The 23,727-nt window shown below is 37.3% G+C and overlaps 1 protein-coding gene across 1 annotated transcript in view; it reads left to right on the forward strand.

Annotated features, from left to right (window-relative positions):
• ACSS3 (acyl-CoA synthetase short chain family member 3) overlaps nt 1-23,727 on the forward strand; it is a 66,541-nt gene that overhangs the window by 35,457 nt on the left and 7,357 nt on the right. The window contains exons 10-11 of the mRNA XM_059472353.1: nt 13,659-13,754; nt 16,588-16,651. Of these exons, the coding sequence (XP_059328336.1) occupies nt 13,659-13,754; nt 16,588-16,651 (160 nt within the window). The remainder of the gene's footprint in view (nt 1-13,658; nt 13,755-16,587; nt 16,652-23,727) is intronic.

Genomic DNA, 23,727 nt, shown 5'->3' on the forward strand with positions numbered 1-23,727 from the left:
GTTCCTGGCAGGGACCTGTAGATCCTTGGAGAGAGGAGCCAATGCTGGAGCAGGTTTCCTGGCAGGACTTGCTACTTGTACCCTTTCCTTGTCTTTCTTGAGCTGTGGAGAGTTGAACACAAGACTCCAGATGTGGCCTCACTAGGGCTGAGCTGAGGGAGAAGATCACCTCGCTCAACCTCCTGGTCACATTCTTCCCTATGCACCCTAGGGTGCCACTGTCCCTCCTGGCCATGAGGGCACTGCAGGCTCATGGTCAACTTGTCATCCAGGGGACTCTCGGGTCCTGCAGCACAGCAGCCGTTGCTGCTGGTGAAAGCAGTCTTCCCTTCTGCTCTTCACTCACCTCTGCTTTAGCAGAATACAAAATAAAGGCCATTAACTGTGAAAAAACAAGCAGTTCTGTCACGTTCATCCTTATCTGTCACTTGTCAAAATGTTGAAAATAGATTTCTGTGCTGGAAAAGCCATTTCAGCCAACAGTATTGGATTTCAGTACATGAGGTTAAAGGTTTATGTACTGAATGTGAAATATTTTACAGAATAGATAACTGGCTGTTTAATTCATTAGAAATAGGCAAGGTTAGTGACTGATGACAGAATAACGACCCACAGATTCAGAAATAACAATTTTCTGAACTATCTCCAAAATAAAAAGCGGCGTGCTAAAAACACAATAAAAAACCCTAATCACTTCTGTCAGGGGGAAGTTGAAACTATTAGCTGTGTTATGTAGAACTAATAAGTTTTTAAAATGCATTTTTTATAACAAAATGAATTGTCTTTTTTCGCCATTTAATTGCAGCTGAAGTTGGAAATTGCTATTTTGTTATACCTCAGATTGAAAGTTTCTGTCTTACTTCTACATATGAAAATGCTTTTGACCTTTGCTAGTCTGACAAATTGGTACTTATTCCCAAAGCTGATACTTATCTGCATTCTTCCAAAACAAGAGCATTGCAAAACTCTGAGAAATTCTGACATCTTAATTTTGCTTGAAAACTGTAGATCTTCAGCAGTTATGTTGGCTCTTTGAGCTGAGGCTAAAGCAGAAGATGGAGGAGGAGGAGAAGTATCTGGGTAAATAGTGTTTCTTGCATAATGGGGTAATTTCTATTCCTTTGTTAATGACTGAGAAAGGTAAGGAAAGGATGAGTTTTGTAGAGATGAGAAGTGACTGTCATCATTTGGAGATGGAAATGAGTGTGGGGGAAACAAAAGGCTGACAAAAGTATTATAAAATAGGAGTGTTAACCACTTCCTTCTTCAGGTTTAGTAAGATGTCTTTAAAGCACTTGGCCCCTTTGCCATATATATAACTAGAAATAAATTAGTATGGACAAGGAAATGTGGATTTCTTTCATTTGTTCTTGAAATTTAGATTTATGGAGTGTATTTGAAATCACTGTGAATTGAAACAATACTTTGAAACAGAAGTAATCTTTCATTAAGGAACTTCAAAGCAGCTACACCTGGAAAAGCTGTTGCTTAAAACTGATTTGTGTCAGTACACCTTCAGCAATAACACTCATTTTAAATGCTAATGTTTGTGTTAAAAGTATAGTAAGCACATCTTACAAACTGTGAAATGTAAGTCACAGGATCACTGAGTGGCAAGGAAGATTTCAGGCAGTAAGGACTGGGAAGAACTTGCTGTTTTCTTTTGAGATATGGCAATGGATGAAAGAATGTTATTTTCTGATCTTCTGATCCTATGCTCAACTGTACCTGGGGAGAGGAGAATTTTGTTTGGGTTGGTGCAGATGTTAAGTTTTTGCTTATTTATACAAATTGACACTTAGCACTTCAATAGCAGTTTTCATCTTCAAAGTTTTGCAAACACAAGCAATTAATGCTTTTGACACCCCTGTGAAGTAAGTACAGTTATTCCAGTCTTGCAGACACTAAATGGGGAAAGAAGGCTATTCTGCTCCAAGATATCCTGTAAGCCTTAAGTTCATTGTCAAAAAAAAGATTTTTTTTTTGAGAGATATAATTTTTTGGTCTTATTTACCTATATTTTGTGATTTTTTTTTAATGGAAAGTGGAATGCACATTTTGGATCTTGTTTTCTCTCTGTAGTTGTATTTTAAGGCAATGACATAGTTGCTCTGTTTTTGTATTGCAGTTAGTTCAATTACAAGGAGCCTTTCCAAATTTATTTGAAGTAGCCTAAACAGTGTTTGGGTTGTATCTGCTGTGTGACTACCCTCATTCTGAGGGAGGGGGGCCTCAATAGACAAAGAAATGTGAGTATGGCTTATCTTGATTTTGGAGCTAGCTTTGAGTTCTAGGAAAAAAAAAGGGAAACAGCCAGGAGGTTGAGCTGTGGAAGCAAAAGGCTCGGAAAGTTTGTGTTAAACATCTTCAGCTGCTTTCATGTTAGTTAAAAAAAATGAAATTCTGCCATACCACTCTTGACATTTTGAGAAAATGGTAAGTCAGATTTCCATTTATTCATAGTAAGTATAGGATATAAAGAGGGTTTTTTCTCTTGATGTTTTTAAATAAAAACGTTTTGAGACTCTGCCTTTGAGGATGTATAGGAAAATTCAGATGAAATAGAACTGAAGCTGAAAAATTCAGTGATAAAATATGGCCTGCATAAAATCTCAGTCAAGAGACATGTTTCCATAGAACTTTAGTTGAGTACTATGGAAATGAAAGTTACAGAGTGTGCCAGTGTAGTGGGTTCAGATTGGAGTTATCTACTATTTCCTGAGTATCAGCTCACTAGCAGGCATAACTATGAAACAGTTGTGTACATTTTGTGTTTTCATGCAAATAGGCTGCTTTATTCAGTAAGGAGTAGGTTTCTGCAGCAGGCATTAGGACAAAAATCAAATGATGCTTGATACATTGTGGCTGCTGACAAGGAAGATTATATTGCACATTGTATTATAGTGCATATTGTATTGTATATTCTGAGACAGTGTGATAAAATTTTCTGGTAGGAATTCTCCAAGTCCTGTAATATAATTAATAATGTACTCTATCACTTTTAAAATTTTTCTTTTTCTGTGTCCTACCTCTAGAACATGCAAATGCTACTTTGGTAATATTTTTATTAGGACAGACTGCTGTTAGGTAATTATATGTAATGGTTTAATAATGGTTATACAGAGTTTTTATGAGGACTGATACAAATGTGTCATTGAATTCAGTGTAAAAAATATGAATCATGGATAAGTGTACTCAGATGAATATATTTCAGTGGACTTCTTCTGAGGCAATCAAAGAGTTTATTAATGTGATCTCCAAGCAGCATGATGTGATCCCCAGACTTCCGTTTCCACTGTGTTGCCTTGGCAACATTGTGCACAATCTCCTTTGTATGAGTATCTGGAAAGATGGATTTTGCAACTAAATTGTTAGCTAACCTTTTCAGGTTTGCACTGAAGAACTGTTCTTTAAGTGAATTACCTTGTCAGGGAAGACCTCCATCTCCCTTTGTCAGCTGGATTCCACATTCTGTTCTTCAGTTACCTTCCACTTTTGCCCCATTCAAAGCTGCAGATGAGTCCAGTGATTTTGTTCAATATCATGAAATTCTCAGACCCAAAGCCAGTAGGAAAGGTAAACTAAAGAAAGGATGGCTGTTTGATTTGCAACAAATAGTCAATTCTTGACTTTTTTTGGAGTGACAGAATTCAGTTCTGGAGTTACAGGGACCAGGAATCTGGAGTTGAAATGAAAGAGATGAAACAAATTTATTCCAAAGTCCGGGCAACTGGTTTCGGTTATCAGGTGCCTCAGTGTAGACACAACTACTTTCATGCTTTTTAAAGATGTGTGCATCCTGTCAAGACTCAAATACTATTTTTTTAGTGAAAGCTGATAACCTGCAAACAGTTCTACAGAAGTGGGAACTACTTGGCAGAAAGTTCTGCTGCTCTGCAGCCCCGATTTATTGAGTCCCCTGATCATTATTTACTGGATAACTGAATTCATAACAGGCATTCGTGACATTTTTCATGTCTCCCCCTGGAGACTTGCATTCTGTTCTTTAAGGGTATGAAAAATATAGATTGTTTCAGCCATTGTTTGCTGTTTAGTAATTGCACGTGGACTGTGTATCCTTAGTAGCAGTATCTCATCATTCCTTCAGTGTCATCTTACAACACCCAATTCAAACAGATTTTTGGTTGCCCTTATTGAGGGAGAGAGAGGAAAAGGTTTTTTTAGTGGCCGTAGGCATTGCCAAAGCAGAGACTGACCTTTCAGTTCTGTGTGGTTTTCCCATTCTTGAACATCAAAGAAGGTATGTCTGGATTATATGCATATTCTCTAGGGTGGTTTTGTTTTGCATGAATCATTACAGCTTCATAGGTTTATTGTGGCATTCAATGCTGTTCAGTGTCTTTCATATTTCACAAATTGTCTTTTCTCCAAAAATATTTTTCATTTGAGCGTTGTTTCAAATGTGCATTTCACATGGCTTTCAGTTGTTCAGTGTGTTTTGGGAAGTGTACCCAGATTCTAGACCTGGAGTGTTGTGGCTTGAAAAAAAAAGTTTTTTTTATTTTATTTGTGGAATTTATTGCAATTGGAACATGGTTAAGTCAGTAAATGTACTACATCCTTCTAGTTAAAAAAACAAAAAGCATGCATCTCTGTACTTCACATTTCTGTGAAGGTTCTCTTTTCCTCGTGGCTATACTCTGGGTTTTCCCCACAGGTCAGCTCCTCCTGTGTTGATACAAATTCATTATTAGCTGTGCCACTGCTAGTCTGCCTCATTTGTGCTGACATTTTCCAACTCAGAATTGATGAAAAGTGTGTATTAAGCTTTTCTGTTCCCATTTGGCTTCAGTTTCTCAGTGCTTATTAATCTTAATCTTTTCTGATTGTCTTTCCACATGCAGTCAGGGACAAAATTAATATGGATGAAGTGTAAATGTTTTCATCCTTAAAATTTCATTGATGTAGTTTAGATGATTGAAAATAAAAGAACTGTAAAGCAGTCTTAAGTTATGAAGTTGAGCCGTGTGCACTGAATATTTGGGTTGCATTTAGGCAAATGAAGAAGATGAGGGGACATGTTTAGGAATGGATATGTTAAAATAGAATAGTGCAGTCTCATTTCTCTGAAGGAGATGAGCTATTACAGTGCCTCCAGTTTGTATGAGTGTGAAGATTTTACAGCTTGTTGATCTCTTTCTTGTCATATGGCAACTGCTTTTTTCTGTTGCTCAAAGTGAGGGTAGGAAGAGAATGTATCTAAGATATTAGATCCTGATAAAGATACTTGAATTGCACAGTAGTAATTTTACCTGTCTTTTCCATCTTGTCAGTGTTACTATGCATGCAATGTATTAAGATTCCTCAAAACAATTAAACAGCAAACAGCACTGAGATGTGTAATTACTTTTAAATTTTCCATTTATCTCTTAGTATTTCATCATATATCAGATATGATGTCACAGTAGGATGAAAATAATTTGAAATTTATTTTGTCTGAAAATATAATTTGATGCATTGCCTGACTTAATGCATTTTTAAACATGTCATCTGACATCTTGCAAATACAACCAAAAAGCTTTCCATTCTCTAGGCTTGGCTGTCATTTTGCTACAGGCAATTTATAAGATGTATGTTATAATAGCATATATAATATTTGGAGGCAAAGGACCTAGTGTACTTACAAAATGAATACATAAACTTCTGGTGCTTTATTACTGGCTTGCCAAGTTAGTGATAACCAATTATTTTCTGCTTTGGTTTTAATATTTGTCATGGCCCACAAACCCTTAACTAAACTAGTTGGACCTTCCTTGCAGTTATATTTTGTATATGTATTTTTGAGATTTCATTTAAATGTGCTTTGAAATCTTCAGAGACCTTGTGTATTTGTATAATACCAACCCCCACAGTTTGTAAGTATATTCTGTGATTGGATAATTGTGAAAGTGAGCCTTGGATGAATTTTAATGGATTTGGGCATTGATTTTTTTTTCAAACAAGTGAATTGAATACAGGAATAGAACTGTTATATTGGAAGTATTTGCCCTTCACAAGTGTGATAGATGTTCATGGTAATAGGTGCTTGGTAAATTATGTTCATGGTAAGTTATGACTCCACGTGCTTTAAAGCATTTAGAAAACATTTTAAAAAATGCTGGTTTCTCTTCTGACCTTCAATTCTAAGAATAAGCATGAAAATGCAGGCACTTTCAGAAAATACATAACTTTAGAAATAAAATGAATTTCTGTTTTGAGAAATGGAACTTCAGATTTTCAAAACTTTTAGCTCACTTTGTCACTTTTTTTTTCTCATAAGTCCATGAATCTTAGTCACACTTTAAAAAATTATTGCTTCATTTTCTATTTATATCTCTTTTCCATGTTTTTTGAATGAAGTTTCTGCTTTACAGTTCCTTCTTTGCAGTTTCTGAGTAGAGAAGTTAGACAGTTAAGAAGAGCTTTTTTAAGGTTCTGTGTACAATTTTACCAAGTGAGAAAGGTAAAATTTAATTTTACTTGGGTGTGAAGAATAGGTGAAAAACACTGTTGTTTTTCCATGAGGCTTACAGTTAACTTGTAGAGGTTTTATGTTCTGTTTTATAGAGTGCTAGTGGGATGAAAAAACATATTTTGAAGCCAGTTCAAGATAACAAATTCTTCTGATCTTCTGCCAAATGAATGTTACCTAAATTGTAAGCAGCCTGATGGACAAGGTCATGCTTTAGATGTGAGAGTCTCTCTAAATAACATTAGAGCAAGAAAGTCTTGACTGAAAATCTTTCCAGTTATTTACTGCTTATTCTTTACCCTAGCTTTATTTAAGTTTACAAGGAGTTTTTCAACTCCTTACAAGACAAGTGTGAAAACCTTGATTACAAATAACCAAACTTGCATAGCTCACCTTAAAGCTGATACTTCTGGAGGTTTTTGCTAAAGTAGACCCCTCCTCCTCACTTACCAGATTTTGTTACTCTCTACACATCTGATATTTATTGTGTTGATGCTGCATGTGCTTAATTCACAAGAGGAATAATTAAGAGTGCAGCCAGATGGAGAAAAAATAAATTATAATTACAGTGAGTGTTTAAGAATTTTTTTGCTGCATGTCATAGTCCTCAGAAGCAAGGAGTGAAGTAAAATACTAAACAATACATGAAAAAGTTTTTGAAGTTTCGCTACGAGCCAGCAAAACCTTTTATCATTTAGGATGACAGACTGTCTTTAATCTAATCTAATGGTGTATTATGTGTGAACTGGATTTAATTTCATACTTCTTTCTGACACTTGATAAAACTGAATCAGAGTATCCTTCAGAATTTACAGTTCTTCAGATTCTTCAGTCCTTGCTGTCTTCTTGTGGTTCCTCTCAGCTTTTTGTTAAAAGTTGCTGTAGTACCATGCTAAATATATTGCTAGATAGAATTTCAGTAAATGTAAGCTCTTTCATTAAATTTTACTTCATTTGATGACAAGCTTAAATAAAATTAAGAAGAAGTGAGTAAAATGGATGGGAAGGTTCAGAGTATAATTATCATAGCTCTGAAAATAGTTTTCACTAGCTTTTACTCTTAGAATGTGGTAAAAATCATAGCATAGCTATATATACTAACAATGTGGGTGGAGAAGTGCTGTGGATTTTTGTAGCAGCATCAAGCATCATATTGTATTGGGATTATCCAAACTGTCCTTATCTGTGCCCTTTGGTGCTCTGGGATAATAGTGGCCAGGTGTCATGTCCTTGTTTTAGTGTTGATGGATAATGAGCATCAGATTGTTTGTACTTTAATACCCAGCATCAGCCATGTGTGCTTAGTCTTTTTACACATTAATAATATAGCATGTCATGTGCCATCCTGGTGTAGATCTCTTCCAGGGAAGCAACAAAGAAGGCAGCTTGCCAAAATTACACAATTTACACCAGATACTTCTGAGGCCTTGCTGAAGGCATGGCTGAGTTGTACTGTACAGAGGCTAAAGCAATTATCAGAAATTTTCTTCCAGTATCAGTAAGCATAAGACTGAGCTGGTGCTTGGGCTACCAACCTGCAGCATGACTATCTAGACACAATTTGTCAGGGTTAACAGTGCTAAATCTAAGCTGTGATTGAGGCAGCTTTCTGCTGCTGCAGTTAGAAGCTTGCTTGGCTTTTAGTGATAAAGGACTGACGGAAACTGACTTCTTTGCTCTGTGCAGTTGTATGTTAAAGGATGAAGGAACTGAGGTCTGTGTGAATACTTGATGATCTGGCCCCTGATTCTTCAGGACACTGGGAGTGCATACTATTTCTGTGACGTATTAGATTCAGTTTTATTTTAAAGAAGCAGTATGGTATACTGTGATGCAGATTTTGTGTCCTGTAATTCATCAGGTACTGTGGTTTTCTGTTCCAGAATGCCCAATAGTTGTTGCCTTACTAGAAGGCATTTTGCTGTAACTTTATTGAATTCTTCATTCACCCTTTCTGGCATAATGAAAATGACCACTGTGTGCAGGGAGCATATGGAGGGAGTCTCTTCAGAGGTACATTCTTGTAGTGTGAGTGGATTTGTAATGAGTTGCTGCCTAAGCTTTCCTGCTTCACTGACTCTCCTTTCCATTTTATCAGTGCAGTCTGCTGCCGTAGTAATTCCTTTAATTCCCCACAACAAAAGTGACAGTCTCGCCAGAAGAATAGCTCAAAACACCATAGCCACAGTGAGAATTTTGTGTATTATATTTATTGCATTCATTAATATGTTAATGTATGACAGTTGCTCCTTTTTCTTCTTTCCTTCTCCTGCTACATAAAAACTTCCTACCTCTTTTGTATGCTTTTTGTGGCTCTCCATTGCATTCTGAGAAATTCAAAGCAGACAACTTTACATTACTAACTTAGCCCAGCCCAAGCTCAAATATTCATTCCAAAATGCAGTGTATTTTGCCTAGGTATTTCCTACCAAAAAAGCCAATACTTCAGCAGCATGGCAGTCTACTATGTTGAGAAATATGAGACGTGGTACAGAAATTATAGTGTATCAGGAATATGAGTGGCACAGAGTAAGTAAGTGGTAGATTTTCATCTTGAAAGTCCTGAGTTATTTCAAAACTGTTTATTTTGATTGAACTTGACTGTTGACTGTGAATGAGAAAAAGAGTTTTGAGCACAAAGCCTACTAGCTGTTGCTCTGCATAATTTGGCAGAACGCAGCTTCTGCAAATCAGGCACGTGGGTGGGTGGAAGATTTCTGATTAATAAAGTCACAGACTTTATGCTTCCTAGCTACTTGTAGGAGGGTGCACTTTTTGCTTCTGGATCAGCAGCACCTTCTTTGGCATAAGAATTGTTTTCCAAGGTGCAAATGCAAAGAAGTTCCTGTATCAGACTACTCATTAGCTGTCCAGTTTATACTGGATATTTAAATAATATTGAAATAGCTTTATAATAATATCACTCACTTACTGGTAGAGTGGGACAAGACAAAGAAGGTCACATCTGTGATTATTGAGGACTATTTCTTTACATTAGCCCTTATTCTGAAAAGAAGAAGCATAAGGAGGGGGTTGGGGCACTTGAACAGCTTTGATTTTAAGGCCGTCTCCCAGTAACTCTCTCTTTTTTGTCTCAATAAAGTGCTTTTCATTATTCTCAGAGGTACACCATATTGTTTTCATTATAACTCAGAGCAGATGTTGAATACCTTTACCAGACTAGTTGTGAAATATTGTTCTCCCAGTATAAAACATTGCTCTTCTAAATAGCTGTTTCATTGTAGCATCTTCAAGTGTTACACAGAAAGGAAATTGGTTTTATGATCTGGTTGCCCCTGAAAAGCCTTTCACAGCTGGAGGGGAAGCTAACTTGGTAGCTTAGTGAGTGGACAGTTAATGTGCAAAATGTTGGCAAAAGAGACTGTAAGACAAACCTACTGTTCTGTTCCTTGCATTAAAAATATGGAAGTTCCTAAAATCTTCAGCATTGGAAATCTGTCTAGGTGCTATGCATTAATTTCAGAGAATCTTCAACTCTAAACAAATGAGTGTCAGGTAAGAGACATCTGTTCGTATATGCAGAAACTTGACTTAAGGGATACGTGGAATACAATGTACACTTGACAAGTGTTATCCATCTTCAGACTGTTACTGTTTCAACTTTTCAGACTTGAATTTTGTAACCTGAACATAGATCCTGAATTGAATTGTAAAGAAACCAACCTTAATTGAAACCAAAGATTCATAAGCAACTTTATTTATTGGAAACCTGTAATAAAGAGCCACACAGTATTTGTATTACACATAATTGTTAAGGAAAGTATCTCTTTTAAATAACACTTAAAATCCTGTGTTCTTCTGAACAGTGATGATTTCTTTTCAGGAGGATTTTGAATTGAATTCTCCTTTAAACTCAGACTGTTTTCTTGGTGATAGAAAAAACTGTCCTAGAAAGAGACTGTTGTTTCCTAATAGGTTTGGGAAATTGATATTTCAATCCAGCATCCTCTTTGAAAGATAAATGTTGATTTCCCAAGAAATGTGCAAAGCAAAGGTTCATGCTGTCCTCTGACAGTACTCCTTTTGTGATTCTGTATTGAAGGGGAATCTTTAGCATTCAGGAACAGCTAACCTAATCTAAAGAGCAGATGCTTTTGGGATTCCCTCTCTTAATTATTATCTGATCCAAGTACCAAAAACCCCATATTTTTTTCCATGTATATAAAAAGTCTTACTGCCCTGTGGGAACTGAATGTATGGCTTAGAGATTAGAGCACTGGGTAAATATGAAAATTATATATCCATTGGTAATTGAAAAGACAATAGAAGAAAGAGCAACAGTTTTAAAGGCCTTTTCACAAAGTTTTAGAACTTGTGATTCTCCAGAATAAATGGACTTTCATTCAGGCTTAGTCACTGTTGTCCAAAAAGCATGTAAGAAACCAGACAAGTTAGTACAATGAAGTTTTCTTTCAAGTTTCTGTTGATTTCATTAGCAGTGTACTAGAGAGTCAGGCAAACCCAAACGAATTTTCAGTAATTCTTCCACTCCCCTCAGGGTCTTTGGACTGAGACTCTTGATGAGAAATGCTTGTCAATTCCCAGTCCACACCAATGTTACTGGTACATCAGGCTTACAGTGGTGCTGTGTTCCCTGTCTCAGTAGCAAACCTAATTCCTGTGTTTTGGTGATAGGGAACTGCTGCAGTTTGTTTTGTAGCTCTTGCTGTGCAGTATGTAAAGCAACATGTACACCGTGCTTCCACTTCTTCTCCTTTCACAGTCAAAAAGGAAACTCTTGGTTCTACTGTCTTTTCCACTTCACTGTTCCTTCTGTTCCAAGTAAAAGAGGAAAATTCTTCAGTATACATCCTGCACAGAAAATACTGTTGAAAATGTTTTGTTTTTCTACAACTTCTCAGTGTGATCACAGGTGGGGTATGGTAGATTATTTTGATATTGTGTCAGCACTATAACTGTAGCCTGGGTGTTTTGTGTGTTAGAAGAAAATATTCCCCCATGACTGTGCAGGGAATTTGCACGAGCTGGAGTAGAGAATGGAATGGGGAAAGATTAGGAAACAACAAAGCCAACTTTTTAGCCTGTCTTTTTCAGCATGGAGGGTTGATAATTTTTATTCTGTGTCGCACAGTTGTATTTAGGCCCTAGTTCAGCTGTGCTGTAAATGCTAAGCTTTCAGCTACTTACTAACACCTACTGTAAAAACAGTACAAGAGTCTGTAAGTTTGTTTTTGTTTTTCCTTCTTTAAGCACTTGAATAGTCACATAACTTTTGAAGTGGAAGATGAATGCTATGGAGGTTGAAAAAATTCACAGCAAAAATTACTTTAATATCCTGGTGCAAGCATACTGAAAATAGTTTTGAACATACTGATTAGATATACATATACAGCTGGAGACAAACCTACTTTGTTTGCTAGGTGGCATGGACTATGCATTCCAGGCCAAGTGACCTGAGACATCATCAAAATGATATAGTCATGTTTTTAAAGTAAATTCTCATCCTGTGTTTCTGCTACACTTTGTTTTCTGTGGCTCAGAGTTACAGCAGCATTTCAAAGTAATTTCTGTAGATTGTTTCTTTAGAGGGGAAGAGTGAAGAGCAACTGGGATTTTTTCAGTCTTAGACTCTCTTCTATATCTCTTGATAGTATTTATTCTTCTTCTGTGATAACAACTCTGGTAGTATAAAAATGTTACGTGAAAAGAGGGAAAGGTGAGGAGGGAAGGATTTCAGCTACTTAACTGTGGGGATGATTAGGAAGGTGCCAGCATTACTGGAAAGCATTGGTGACAAATTTCTGGCACAAGTAGTGGAGGATCCCTTGAGGTGTGGTGTGCTCCTCAGCCTTATACTAACAAACAGGTAATGAATGCCTTGTCGAAGATGTGAAAGTTGAGGGCAGCCTTGGATGTAATGACTGTTGTGGAATTCAGTAGTGGGCAATGAGGAAACAGGACAGCAGGACTGTAATCATGGACTTCAGGAGATCTAACTTCAACTTTGAAAGGTCTTCTTGAAAGAATCCTGTAGGAACACATCCTGCAGTGATGAGGGTTCCAAGGGAGTTGGTTGATATTCAAGAATCACTTCCTCCAGACTCAAGAATGATGCATCCTCATGGGTGAGAAATCAGGCAAAGGGGGAAGAGATCTATGTGGATGAATTAAGAACTCCTGTCATTACTTAAGTGTGACTAGGAAATACACAGGAGATTGAAGCCGGATCAGGCCAATTGGAATGATTTTATAGAGAGGTTGTCAGAGTAAGGAGAAATGAGACAAGAAAGTTAAACAAAGACAAGTGCTGGATTCTGCACCTGGGATGGGGCAACCCTAGGTGTACAGGCTGGGGAATAAGAGGCTGGAAAGCTGTGCCATGGAAAGAGACCTGGGGGTCCTGGTCAATGGCAAGTTGAACATAGGTCAGCAGTGCCCTGACAGCCAGAGGAGCCAACCCTGTCCTGGGGTACATCAGGCCCAGCATCACCAGCTGGGCAAGGGAGGGGATTGTCCTGCTCTGCTCTGCACTGGGGCAGCTTCACCTTGACTGCTGGGGGCAGGTTTGAGTGCCATAATATAAAAATCATAAAGCTATTGGAAAGTGTCCCAAAAAGGGCTACAAAGATGGTGAATGGCCTTGAGGGGGAGCTGTATGAGGAGCAGCTGAGGTCCCTTGGTCTGCTCAGCCTGGAGGTGACTGAAGTGAGATGTCACTGTGGCCTTTGACTTCCTCACAAGAGGAAGTGGAGGGCTAGGTACCAATCTCTTCCCTCTTGTGACCAGTGACAGAATTCAAGGGAATGTCATGAAGCTGAGGCAAGGGAGGTTTAGATGGGATATTAGGAGAAGGCTCTTCACCCAGAGGGTGGTTGGGCATTGGAACAGGCTCCCCGGGGCAGTGATCACAGCACCATGGCAGAGTTCAAGAAGTGTTTGGACAAGGCTCTCAGGCACATGTTTTGATTCCTGGGGGTGTCCTGTGCAGGACCAGGAGTTGGACTTCAGTGATATCTAGGAGTCCCTTCCAACTCAGCATATTCTATGATTCTGTGAATTCTAAATCTTCTGTTGTTTGTCTAGGAATTTTTTTTAAAAAATTAAATGTGCTGAACATCAAAAAACTTAGAACTAGTAAATACTGAACTAGTAAATACTGAACTAAACCCAGCCTTAACTGACTGTATGTGTGTTCTCTTAACAGAATCTGGTTCTGCAATTACAGCTTCCTGCATTGGTTTGGGGAACTCTACAACACCTCCACCTGGACAGGCAGGAAAACCAGTGCCAGGATATAATGGTAAGGCTGTGCTAAAAATGTTACTAAGAAAGGACATTGCTTATATTCCTGAGTAAGTGCTCCTTGATTGTCATATCTTGTAGTAAAAGAAAATTACAGTATTATTAAGATATTTTCCTCCTCCCTGCTTTCTTGTGTGTTGTAGAATGTGATTCTGAATAAAAAATTCAGAGTCATCTTCAAGAAAATTGATCAACTACTTCTGCCTTTATTCTGTGAAAAGGCTGGCATATACTTTGGCACATTGCTCATCTGTACTTCTATATGCATTTCTGCACTTCTGCACAACTTGAGTTGTTAAGGAAACTGTCTTTCAGCATTTTTATTTCCAGCCAGGAGAAATGGTAGGATACGGACCAGCACAAAAAAGATGAGAACTCATTGTCTGGAAGGTATTTGCATGTAGGGGTGCATCTACAGGATTAAGAATGCATTTTAATGCCTGGGAACCCTGATTTTAACACAATTTTAAAGAGTTTCTTGAAATCTAAAAAATAATTGCATTAAAGATCAAGTGGTTCAGAAAAAGTTCTCACATCATTGGTCAGAAAGATCTAAGATGTTATTTTCTTATAATACATGAAAATGGTGGTGAACATTAAAAAAACTCAAATATTTTTAGCAGCTCTTGGTTTCTGCACTTACAGTTATGGCGTGAAGATGAGCAATAGCTTAAAAACAAGGCCATGAAGTTTCTCCAGAGTTCTAGTAAGTAGGAAAGAGTGAAAGAATGTAAATGCATCACACATGTTATCAGATGATAGTCAGAACTAAGAAGAAATATGACTACCAAAAATATAAAAATTTCTGGTGAATATTTTGGAACATTGGGACTAGTGTAAGTAAAAATTTTCTTCAAAGAGAATGATGGAAATGTGTTTAGCATACCATATAAAGGAAACAAAAACTGAGCACTGAAATTCACTAAAGATTTACAGAATAATTTTACTTCTTTCAGTCTTTGACCAAATATGTCCTGTAATGCAGCTATTCACAAACTAGTGATTTTTAAAAATTACTCTATTTTGGCTTCTGTCTTGCTGTCATCCACTTCTCTTTGGTGCTGTTACTCTACTTATTAGAGGAAATCCTTATGCCAGTTAAAAGTGGTTTTAGTTTATATATGCAACTCTAAATGGCTGGTAAAGACATGCTGCAATATTAGGAAGTTGCAAGATCTACTTTTTTTTTTAACATGTAAAAATTCTTTCCTGTTACATGTTGCTAAAAAGAAACTGATTTGTTGGTGATTTTTAGGGATAAAGGGAATAAAAGTTATGATATCAAAGTGTAGTGGCACAAATTGCATTTAAAAGTGAGTCAAGATAAAATATTAATTTCTGTTGCCTTTAATCAGACATTATACTGTGCTTTTCCCTTGATCTGCTTGAACCTTTGCAGGTAATTGCAGTGCATTTTCAGACTGAAGCAGGTCCCACATTTTGAAAAAACAAGTCAGTTCTTCAGTAATTCAGGAGTGAGCAGCATAGTATGTCACTTCCCCAAGTTTTTCTACATTGATGTAGCTTGCAAGGATATATACTGGGATTTGCACCTTGATGAAACAGTTACAGTAAACTGATTAGATTTTACTTAGCATCATAAAAATAGGAGAGAAAACACTGACAGCTACACAAGTGGTCTGTGTAAAACTGGCCTTGTGTACTTGCTTGTGTCTGTGTGTGGAGCCATTGCTTCCAGCAGGCTCTTCAGTTACTTTAAAATTACCATCATCTTCGAAGGAATAGCTCAGCCAGAAGGAATAAATTACAGATGTTGGTGCTCTTTGGAGAGATAGGATATGATATTACTCACATAGGTTGTAGCAGAGTTTTTGTCAGAAGTCTGTTATCCACTTTTCCCCATTTCCTCTGGAACTTTGTAATCCAGAATGTAAGATTATTTGTAGAGATTTAGATACAACTGAATATTCTTTCATTGCTTGGGCAGGCTTCAAAAAGCATGTAATTCTTATTAGTCCAGTCTGTCAGAATATTCCCTCCCTGCTTTTCTATGGTTTAGTTGCTTCACCTTATGTAATTTCATTATCATAGGCCAAGGTGGTATCTGTCATTCCTTTCTTATGCCCGCACCTTGAGATGGAATGGATGGTTTTAGTAGCTTCATTTCCCAGATAACTGCACAAAAGAGGCTATTTCAGATGATTTACTCCATATCAGGATATGGATGCTTTCCCTGAAGCCCTCCATCCAGGGAAAAGGCTTCATTTGGGAAGTCTGGATTCTATCCTGTACTTTGAGCATTACCCTGCTGTGCAGCTTTGGGTACTTCAAGAATTACTTGATCTCTTTATGCTAAAATACAAGGAACTTTGTTAGCTGAAGGGCATTTTTCTGAGATTCCTGAGAGCCTTTGAAAACCAGATGTACTTATTTACTGCTAATAGTATTTCTCACGTGAACTGGGTTAGGCTTCAGTCATCTTGGTTGTTATGTCTTGCTCATGTCACCCACATATTTTTAATTTATATTTGTCACATATCTTAATGGTTCTTTGCTGTGTAGAAGTTCAGATTTTCCAGTATGAAAGCTCCTTTTACTTTTTAGTTCTGTTTTTCCCTTTTGGGACTTTGTGCTATTTCTGCTTCCAAAGCACAAGTATTATTTAAGATTTTTTGTACTTAAGGCTGAATGTTAATAAAGTCATAAGATTATCCAGTTTGGCACTCCCAAATTACTTAATTCCTTCTGTTGCTTGGTGTATTGCCATTCTGAAGTGTGACATAAGTCGATATCCATAAAGAAAGACATTTACCTTCACCTAAAAATACACTACTAAACTTGAGTTTCCTTCCTATATTATTTTTTTACAGTCATGATTCTGGATGAAAATAAGAAACCAATGAAGGCAAAGACTTTGGGAAATATTGTGGTAAAGTAAGAAAAATAAATATCATACAGTTAAAAGAAACTTCCTACATGGGTTGATTATCTTTTGACTAAAGTTTATATAAAAATAAGAATAATTGAAGGTATGAGGATTGGAAAGCATGTCTGTCTGTCTCTGATACTGATACCAAACTCCCTGAATGTTTTATGTTCATTAATGTTGAAAAATTGCAGACAAAGTTGTGTGAATGAATGAGTTTTTCCTAGACTACAGCAAAGTTTACCACTTTCTTAATTATCAGACTGTTGGCACAGAATGATGCCTTTCTCTTTTAATGTATGAGCAAGATCCTGAATCATTCCCTTCACTATTTTATCTTTCCATTTAGTGAAATAGTACAACAGTACAGATTGGCATGCTTCACCTTACAGGTGTGATGCTGCCTCTTCTTTCATGATCTCCTAATCCCAGCTGATGCACCTTCTTAGAGGGAGAACATGTATTTTCTGTTCTCTGTAAAGAAAAATCACAAGATGTTCCTGTGTGTGCTTTGCATGAAAGAGTGTTCATTTGGACCAGTACTTGAACAAAATACATGCAGGAAAGGACTTCAGGGAAAAAAAAACCAAAAAACAACAAAACCCTGCTGTGCATCATGTAGGTGATATTTAGTGCCATTTACCGGACTTCTGATAGATGAGTTCCATAAACTCCAATATTCTTTTTGAAAGTACACCTTTCTAAGGCACATTTCCTTAGATGAAAACGACTCTGTTTAGATCACCCTGTGAACATCAGTTACATTTATCTTGCCTGCTGCCTTCTCACTGTTGCCAGGATCTTTCCTTACTCCCGTAGCATTCTATAGGCTAGTGCTCTTTATAGCCCATGCCAGCTCTCTATTCCGGATGTTTTACCATCTGGCTTTCAGACTAATGGCATTTTCCTCAAACATTTTTTTTTCCTCAGAGAGAGACACCTGCTTTGTGATGAATGTGGTATCTGTGCCCACCTTTTTTTTCAGTTACAGAAAATAACTTCAACTCTGAACACTTTCTAACTGTGAGATAATACAAGTCCCAGAGGAAATGTATTCATACATTTCTTCTGTGGTAGATTTTTGGAGAGTTGTAGTAGCTCAGTCTTCACTGCTTGCTTGGACAAATGAAAGGAAGCACAAAGATGAGTATTAACCTTCAGTGAACTGAAAATCTGTCAAAAGCTGAAGCATTGGGACGGATGTACCAATTTTGTTGAATTGTTAGCACAGTTATCTGAGGCTGCAGTTGGCTGAGGCACGCGAGCTGGGGGTGAGAGACAGGAGCTGCAGGCGCTGGCGCTGCAGACGTGCAGTGCCAGCAGTGTGGGTGGGCTGGCGCAGTGCTCGCGTGGGAGGTGGAGCTGCCGAGGTGGGGAGGCTTTTACTCGGCTGTACCACTGGCCTTATGTAACTAGAGCCCTGTGGAGCCTGAAGTAGCATCACATGGACTTACTGTACTGTGTGATGCAGATGTGTTTTCAGGATGAAGTCTTTACTCTGCCTCATTCTCAGCATCTTCAGCTAAGCCAGCAGGACACAGAGGCCTAGGTTTAGCTCCCCCGAGTCAGCAGACTCATATTTAGGTGTAGTTTTCTTGAGACACATGTAAGATCATGCATTCACTCCATTGTTGAGTATGTACATTCATACCAAGCACAAGTACTTAAAATTGCTCCAACCTTTTGTAGACTTTGGTTTGCAGTATCAGTAACCCAGCTCAGGGTGGAAAACTGTTTTTCAAAGCTCTCACCTCTGCAGTGCCTGAAGCCATAATAAAACACAGGATTGTAATCAATGGAGAGAGAAAAGGTATTTTGTAAGCTAGCTGCTTAGATATTCAGATTAGTTATTGTTATTCATTGTATTGTGCATGCCTATTTATTCAACTAGGATGGAATAAATCACCTTCAGATGTGTTCATGTCTTTCCAGTGCCTGCAAGAGTGGTACAGTTGGCATAGGGTAGGTACTTAGCTTTATCTACCAAAAGAGGAGTGGAATGAACTTCATGTTTAGCAACTCTGCCAAACAAGTTGAAAGACAGACTTCCCTAATGTTGCTCCACATTTAGATGTTTACTCAAGGGATTAAAAATGTGTTAATATATTGATTTGCTGTTGTTTCATTTGTTTTGTTTTATCTTGCTTAGCATGACTTCTGCTGCAATCAAATGAATTAATAATGAAAAGAAGGATTTTTTTTGTTTGGTTGGTTTTTCTTCAGTGTATCACACAAGAAAGTGTAATCCCACAGGGATACTATTATTCTATCATGTCTGCTTTTATTGTATTGTTTATTTTATTTTTTTTATTAAAGCAAGGTTTCATGAAGTCCTCCTTCAAAGGAGGCATTTCTCTCTTCAGCAGTCTTCTACATGTACAGACCCTTTAAATTAGTGGAGATGATCCTTGTTGCTAGCAGTGTTGTTTGTCAGCCCAGAGCATGTCCCCCTGCAGCTGGAGGAAAATGGGGGACTCAGGATAGTTCTGACTATTATTGTGTCATACAGCCTATTAAAATATGAAAAAACACAGGGATTTGCTTCACCTGTGGCATAGGTGAGTTGAGAAATGTACTTCAGTATTTCTTGGAGAGTGACCATGCACTACTTACAATGACAGCTGTGCAAGAAGTGGTAAGCTGCAGCTTTTGGTTGTTCTTATTCCAGACTGACTCCTGGTAAAGACTATTTGGGACTGCTTGAGGCCTGCAGTTTTCCTAAGTACAGTATTTAAAATATCTGTTCTTACAGCCTGTAATTAATGCACAATTGAAAATACACTTGTATATGTAGCTGCAAGTGTAACTGCAGGCTCTATGATCCCTTGTTATTCAGTAGGGAAATGGAAGAGGAGCCAACATTACTGTCTGTGGATGTGATCTTAGTACATCCATTGCTGCATTGTGCTTGGTTCTTACGACTGAATTTTAAGACTATTTCAAGACTATTGAGAAAGTGACTGCATTTTGAGGAAAATATGAATGAGAATGACCTGAGGGCTAGAATCTGCATGGTATGAAAACCTGTGGTATGTAATTCACCCAAGATCAGTAGAATAGTAACCTTTTAAGGGCCAGGAGTAAAAAAAATCCCTGAGAGATGGCTGTTTAATCTAGCATAAATAAATTGCAAGCTGAAGCTAGATGCATTCAGATGACAAATAAAGCACTGTTTTAGCAATGAAAGTATTAAGACGTTGGAATAAATTCTTGGGAGTATGGCAGTTTACTTTGATGTTTTTAGGCCTAACCTAGATACCCATTTTAACCAAAAGTTGAGGGATTGAGGCAGGATTTCGTAGATGGCATATTTCAGCCTGTGTTATATGGAAGGTCAGTTTAAGTACCTGTGCAAAAGATTATCTTCCTAACAGCCTTCTATATGTTTATCAGCTTTGACTTTTCCCTTTACAGAAAGAACAATAAGTAGGTCTTCCAATGGGAGAGCAATTTGTCCAAAGATAGTTTTTTTAGCAGATCTCTGGCTGAGTACATGTAAATACTATTTGAACTTTCTTTACTTTGAAATTTTTCCAAGCACTTTCACTATTTTTTGATGGCTTTTTCTCTTTTCCCACTCAAGCAAAATCCACACTGAGATCAACTACTTTTGTAACTCCTTTCAGCTAACTAAAGTAATATTTCATGCAAACTGATGAATGTTCAAGATCCTGTACTCTTCACCCTTTTTTCTGCATTGTTGTTCCTAGAGTTTGAAAAAGCTTCCAGATACTTTTCAAATTTGCAATCAAAAATTTTTATGAATGATATTTATGCACAACCCTATGTAAATGCTGAGTAATAATTATAGCAGCCAGTTGAGATTATTTTGTTCCATTCAGAAGCCTAAACTCATTTAGCAGTGGCTTGTATTTACTTTGACTGGCTGTAATGAACAGCCTTTGAGTATCATTGCCTACTGTAAAACAAAAGAATGTCTTTTCTGAACTACAGAAGGTAACATCTCCAATAATTGATTATTTCATTTCAGAAATCTGCTTTTCTATGCAAATTCTCTTTTGAGTTCTCTGTCTATAATTGCTTGGTTCCATTTACAGGGAATCTTACACCATTTTGATGAGTGGCATTTGTAAGGATGTGCTATGTGGGAGTCAGATTTCTTGGGCTAAGCTAAAGGTGGACTGTTCTTTGGAAGGTCTACCACTGTTGTATAAAAAACAAATGAACTGTGAAACAATGCTTAAAAAAACAAACAATAATTGTCATTTAAAATACTTCAGAGTTTTTTGTGATGCTGTCAGGCTCATTCATCTTATTCTCTCCAATTTATAATGAAATTACCTGCTTATCTTTGTAAAATGTAACCAGAATGAATCTTTGTTAAATGAACCCATATGATTTAAATCATTGATTTACGCAGTTTGCCTCATTTCCCCGATGCTGTTTTGAATGTATTCAACCTTTAAATGAGAAATAGGCCTGGATCTGTGTTCTTGTAATTCAACAATTTCAATCTTTCTTTGACTGGAGTAAATGTAGAGTAGCATAATTTGTACTGCTGTTACAGTGCTGGTAACAGACAGCTACAGAAATACAGTAAATATGTCCCAAGGGGAAACCAAGCAAAGCAACTTCTTTGTATATTGTGAAAATAATAATGAAGGACCCTCCCTACTCCTGTCTTGGCCTTCTGTGATCCTGTCCCTTGTGAAAGGAAAGTAGTCATGCTTACATATGCATTCCTGGCATTTTTGGTCAATATATCTCTTTGAAAAAATATTGCCAAAAGATCTTGTGTATCAACTCAGTTTTTAGACAAAGAGGCAACAGTTCTTAAATGCTGAGTTGTTGTGGGTGTGTGTTACATTTTCTAGGGCAAAAAAAGACCCAAATCAAACATCTCAAAATGTTCCTTTTTATAGAGGGGTTGATAAAAACAAGAGATGTCTGTTTTCAGGTTGCTCTTATTTTTGGACAGTCTCATTTTCTCTCTTCTGGCTCCTTGCATGTAATTATGATCCAGTTCTGCTCCCTTTGGAATTTATGGCAGCATTCCCACTGACAGCAGTGGTTTTGAGGTATATTTGACTCTGGACATTTTAATTCTGATGTCCTGACAAAATTTCAATACACATAATGATGTTCTGGCAAGCTGAATTATTCTACCTTTATTAATTTGAGTTTGCACAGAACCTAGAAATTCTACTAAGTCATGATGCCAAGAACTCTGCACTCATCAAAGAATTGTATGTGGCTATTGCTCTGGAATTATTGTGGTGGAAGACTGACACATGGAAGAGGGCATTCACTTTTTGCTTAGTGGATGAATGGGGTCTTAATTGCAAGTAATCTTTCACAGAAAGCCATGGAAGATTTTCAGATATCTGTATTCTGTTATGATGTGGTTTACAGAGATACCTGTGGTAGCCACTAATTTAGCAGTCTGGCCTCCACAGACACACAAAAAATATGCTCTGTGGATGTGTTTATCAATACAATTTTCCTAAAAAACCCCCAACAAACTGGAACATGAGACACCCCCAGTCTCCCCATTTGAAAAAAAAAAAATCCAAACAAGGACAAGAAAACCAAATAGTGAAAGTGAGGCTTTTATTTTTGATTATATGCTTCACACTTCTCTGTTTAGATTTTTAAACAATGACAGAAAAGAAAATGCTTTTCTAATTTCAGCAATAAAACTGTTTTTTTATATTCAGTGACTAACTGCAAAGTATTGAATAGAGCTGTGGGGAAATTAGGGCCTTTGTCAATATGAATTATTCTTTCTCTCCCATCACAAAGATGTTAGACTGCTAAATAAATTTAAAGTGCGAAATTTGCAATGACTGAGGCTGTTATGAATTGCTGTACTATTAGCAACCAGGTAACAACCATAGTAACTGCCACTCTCTGGTGGCTTTTCTTGAATCTAAACAAGAGATTTTTTTCTTCCCTTTTAAATGCATGTATACACAAACACCAGGATCAATAAATTGTTTTTCTAATCTTTTTTTCCAAGACAAGCTCTCCATGGGTCATGGTTTTATATCACAGAGACGCTTACTAAGCTTGAAACGCTTAAAATAGGGCAGTGAATTTCTTCCAGATGGGCAGAAGCCAACCTGCCCTCCTGAGCCCTGGGTAGCTATGTGGGAAGTGTCTTGGCATTTCTGGCCATACCTTACCCCTACTTTCAAGGAATGTGATGTATGGGATGTGTTGAGCCAGAACTCTCAGAGAAAAAGCAGTAGTATTTATAGTAGTATATTCTGTTATGCTAGCTGACATGAATTAAGCTGAAAAAACTAGGATTGTAGAAAATCAGGCATTCAAATAATTGCTGGATTATATGACCTTTTCAATGTAGTTTGTACTGGTTTTACCATAGCTAGGATTTTTTTGAAGTGTGTTTCTTTCTCCCTCTCTCTCTCTCTCTCTCTCTCTCTCTCTCTCTCTCTATATATATATATATAAAACTATAACTATTCTTTTTGTAAATGTAATGTTAGAAAAGTACATGTCACAGGGCTGGTGGCACCTGTTCTTGTGACTGACCATCATAGACATGAACTGACACCAGAATTGCTATGCTACAGAGAACTGTTTCTTTGCTAGAGATGTTGCCTTCTGGTGTCACAGGGATACTATCACAGAAAATAAAATACCTCTGGCTAAATACTTGCTAGTTAGCAAGACAGGCATATGCTAGCAAAATCTGTAAGGTGCATTTATGATTTTATGTAAATAAATATGTTTGTTTACATGATCTCTGTTATTAGGGGTAAGCTTCATAAAACTTGTGTTGATATGACTGAATATATATCTCTCAGGCAGTTAAAGAAATCTGTGTTTGACCCTGTCACAGCTTTGAAGAAAGAAACTAGCACGTTTTTAGCTGAGGCTTCTGCAGCTTCTCTGCTGACAGATATGTATGTGAAGTGTCCCATATTTTCTCATGCCCATATCATTGACTGAAGACGTGTTTTAGTATGTATTCAAAACTCAAATAATAAAGCAATCCAGAATTCTGCAGCTTTAAGTACAATTATTTTAGAAAGTTCTACTAGTGACTTGTATCAATATACTTTCACAGAACTTCTCCAGTATTTCCAGTAGTATTATG

Source organism: Ammospiza nelsoni, chromosome 5 (genome assembly GCF_027579445.1).
Source record: "Ammospiza nelsoni isolate bAmmNel1 chromosome 5, bAmmNel1.pri, whole genome shotgun sequence".
NCBI classification, from domain to species: Eukaryota; Metazoa; Chordata; class Aves; order Passeriformes; family Passerellidae; genus Ammospiza; species Ammospiza nelsoni.